The 2,809-nt window shown below is 36.5% G+C and overlaps 1 protein-coding gene across 1 annotated transcript; it reads right to left on the bottom strand.

The window, feature by feature from the left end:
* Window positions 1-2,004: 2,004 nt before the first annotated feature.
* LOC126720236 (F-box/kelch-repeat protein At3g23880-like) lies at window positions 2,005-2,505 on the bottom strand. Its single transcript, XM_050422553.1, has one exon. The coding sequence runs from the start codon at window positions 2,503-2,505 to the stop codon at window positions 2,005-2,007; it is 501 nt and encodes a 166-aa protein (XP_050278510.1).
* Between the last annotated feature and the right edge of the window lie 304 nt (window positions 2,506-2,809).

Genomic DNA, 2,809 nt, shown 5'->3' with positions numbered 1-2,809 from the left:
GCTGACATGACCATTAAAATAATAATAAAAAATATTATTTGGCATTAAAAAATGCCACGTCAACATCTAAATTAAAAAAATTAATTTATTAATTTTAACTAAATAAAAAAAAAACTAAAAATAGAATTAAAAATTAAAAATCACATGAATTGAGATCTAAGTGTGTCTTAAACAAGAACAATAAGAACACAAACCCAGATTTAAGAACACAAAATTAAAATCCAAAAATCACGAATGACTCTAAGAACACAAAATCAATATTCCAAGCTCAAAAAAATCTTTCCCGAACTATTAATAGGGATCTAAGCATATGAAAACAACACATGAACCCCAAACAACACATCCACCCATGACCGGCCTCACCTCCACCCATGACTAGCCTCACTTCCACCGTGGTCAGCTCTACACATCAATTCTCAGGTTTGAACTTCCTGGGTTTTTTTCGTTATTTTCCACCTCCACCGACTTTACCTCCACCTTCAATAGCTCACTCATTGGCTTTACTTTTTTGCTATGTGGGGTTACTGATTTTATAGTTTTAGTGCTACATGGGCTTATGGCTTACCAATCTTGATTTTAAGGCTGGGTTTGTGGATTTTTGTTGGGTGGCTGGGACATGGTGGTGGTTGGGATTGTGGGTTGCGATGGGTGGTTGGCCGGTTGTTTTTTCTTTTTTCCCTCTCGAACACGTGGATTTGTGTGGTCGGTGGAGTGGAGGTGGGTGGTTTAGTTTCGATCTATTGGTGGTGTGGGGGGTCAGTGGAGTGGTGGCTTGGATTGTGGGTTGCGATGGGTGGTTGGCCAGCTGTTTTTTCTTTTTTCCCTCTCCAACACATGGATTTGTGTGGTCGGTGGAGTGGAGGTGGGTGGTTTTGTTCTGATCTATTGGTGGTGTGGGGGGTCAGTGGAGTGGTGGTGGGTTGGGTTTTGCCAATTTGTTGGTGGTTGCTTGGATTTGTTGGGATGTGAGATTTGGAGGCTCAAATTTCATTTTACTAGGTTTGAATTTAATTTTTTGGGTTTTAAACTTGCTAGGTTTGTGTTCTTGTTCAAATATATAATGTGTTCATGTTTAATTTATCAATTTTATTTGGGTTTGTCAAGAATGTTGGCATGAATTCTAATTCTAGGTTTCGGCTCTAAGGTTTTAATTTTCTGGGTTTTAAATTTTGTTTTCATGTTTAATTTCTTGTTCATGTTTAATTTGATTTGGGCTCATAGTTTAATTTTTTGTTCTTATTTTTTGGGTTTTTAATTTTGTGTTCTTAGATTTGGGCTTGTGTTCTTGTTCAAGATACACTTAGATCTCAATTCATATGATTTTTAGTTTTTAATTCTGTTTTTAATTTTTTTATTTTGTTAAAATTAATAAATTAAGTTTTTTAATTTAGATGTTGACGTGGCATTTTTTAATGTCAAATAACATTTTTTATTATTATTTTAGTGGCCACATCAGCTTCCGTTTGCTACCTGTGCAATTTCCGTTTTTGATGTAACGGCAGGGACAAAAACGACTCGTTTTTCAAGATAGGGACTAAAAGTGGTGGAAAAAAAAAAGTTAAAGAACAAAGTGAAAATCGCGTGAAAATGTAAATACGAAAATGTGGTTTTTGCCAAAATTTATTCCAAAAGACTTAACCATACCATACTCCCTCATCACCCATATGGAGTATTCGTAGCCACGTGGTCCATATTTAATGTAAGCCAGTTTCCCTTTGAATAATGCGAGACATCTCTTATCAAGTTGTACCTTTCTAGCAATTATACCGATACGAGACATAGACTTATCAGGCAGTTTTAACGTTCTGAATTTCTCAAAATTGACATCAAATGCCACAATAGTTCTTTTATTTGCTGTCCAGCGATTCTCTCCATTAATTAATGCCATCCAGTGCAAATCTCCACTAACCAATGGGTTTGGAATCTTTGGATGAGCTCTCTCTGCCCAGAACGTTACATTGGTTGGTAATGAGATTTCATACCTTCATGAATTTGAACCTAAAGTTACACCTCAATCTCATGTCCATACAAATTAGAAGATGAAATCCTGACAACCTTGTAGTCATCATTCTCGGACTGATAAGCAAATCCGAGTGTAACACACATTAATTGTCTTAAGCAAGTATCAGGCAATAAGCCATTGCAAGAACCCACTATATGGACATGCACAAAATCAGAAGGAATTTCAGTCTCATAAATCCTATCAAAGGTTCTGTCAAAAGCGACCATAATGACTGGTCTGTTAGAAGAAGAAGGAAGCGATGGCATATGTATGACATAACCATTAGCATTATTATGATGATGGGGATGTTTGTTTTTGTTGTTGTAAAGGTGGGTGGAGATGAAATTAGGAGTGGTGATTGAGGAGTCCCAGGATTTGCATACACACCTAAATCTCATCAATGATTTCACCGGTACCCTGGTCAGGATGCTGTTGAATATGATGTCATTTGGAACATGGTTCTTCCTCTGTTGAAGAATTGGTGGTTGTCTCATTTCAGACATTTTATCTCAGATAGAATTGGAGATGTACTGTTTACTTCTACCAGCAAATGAAATTGATGAGCAAAGAGAAATTTTATAACAAAATAGAAAAAATGATGAAATTGGGAAAGAGCCTGAGCAATCAAATGGATGAAACGAGAGAGAAAGAGAGAATTTTTAAGCTAAATGGCGAGTGCAGGGAGAGGTTTCTGTGAAAAGTAGACGTATTAGAGAGAGAGAGAGAGAGAGAGAGGGGATAAAGCATCAAAAATACCAACAATTCACATGTGGAGGTTGTTGCAAAGAATGGATGTAATCTTGATGT

Source organism: Quercus robur, chromosome 4, assembly GCF_932294415.1.
Source record: "Quercus robur chromosome 4, dhQueRobu3.1, whole genome shotgun sequence".
NCBI lineage: Eukaryota > Viridiplantae > Streptophyta > Magnoliopsida > Fagales > Fagaceae > Quercus > Quercus robur.
This window is presented reverse-complemented; position numbering and strand designations above follow the sequence as displayed.

What these genes read in the sequence shown, in the direction of transcription:
- LOC126720236 (XM_050422553.1), bottom strand. Translation starts at nt 2,505, where the DNA reads ATGTCTGAAATGAGACAACCACCAATTCTTCAACAGAGGAAGAACCAT.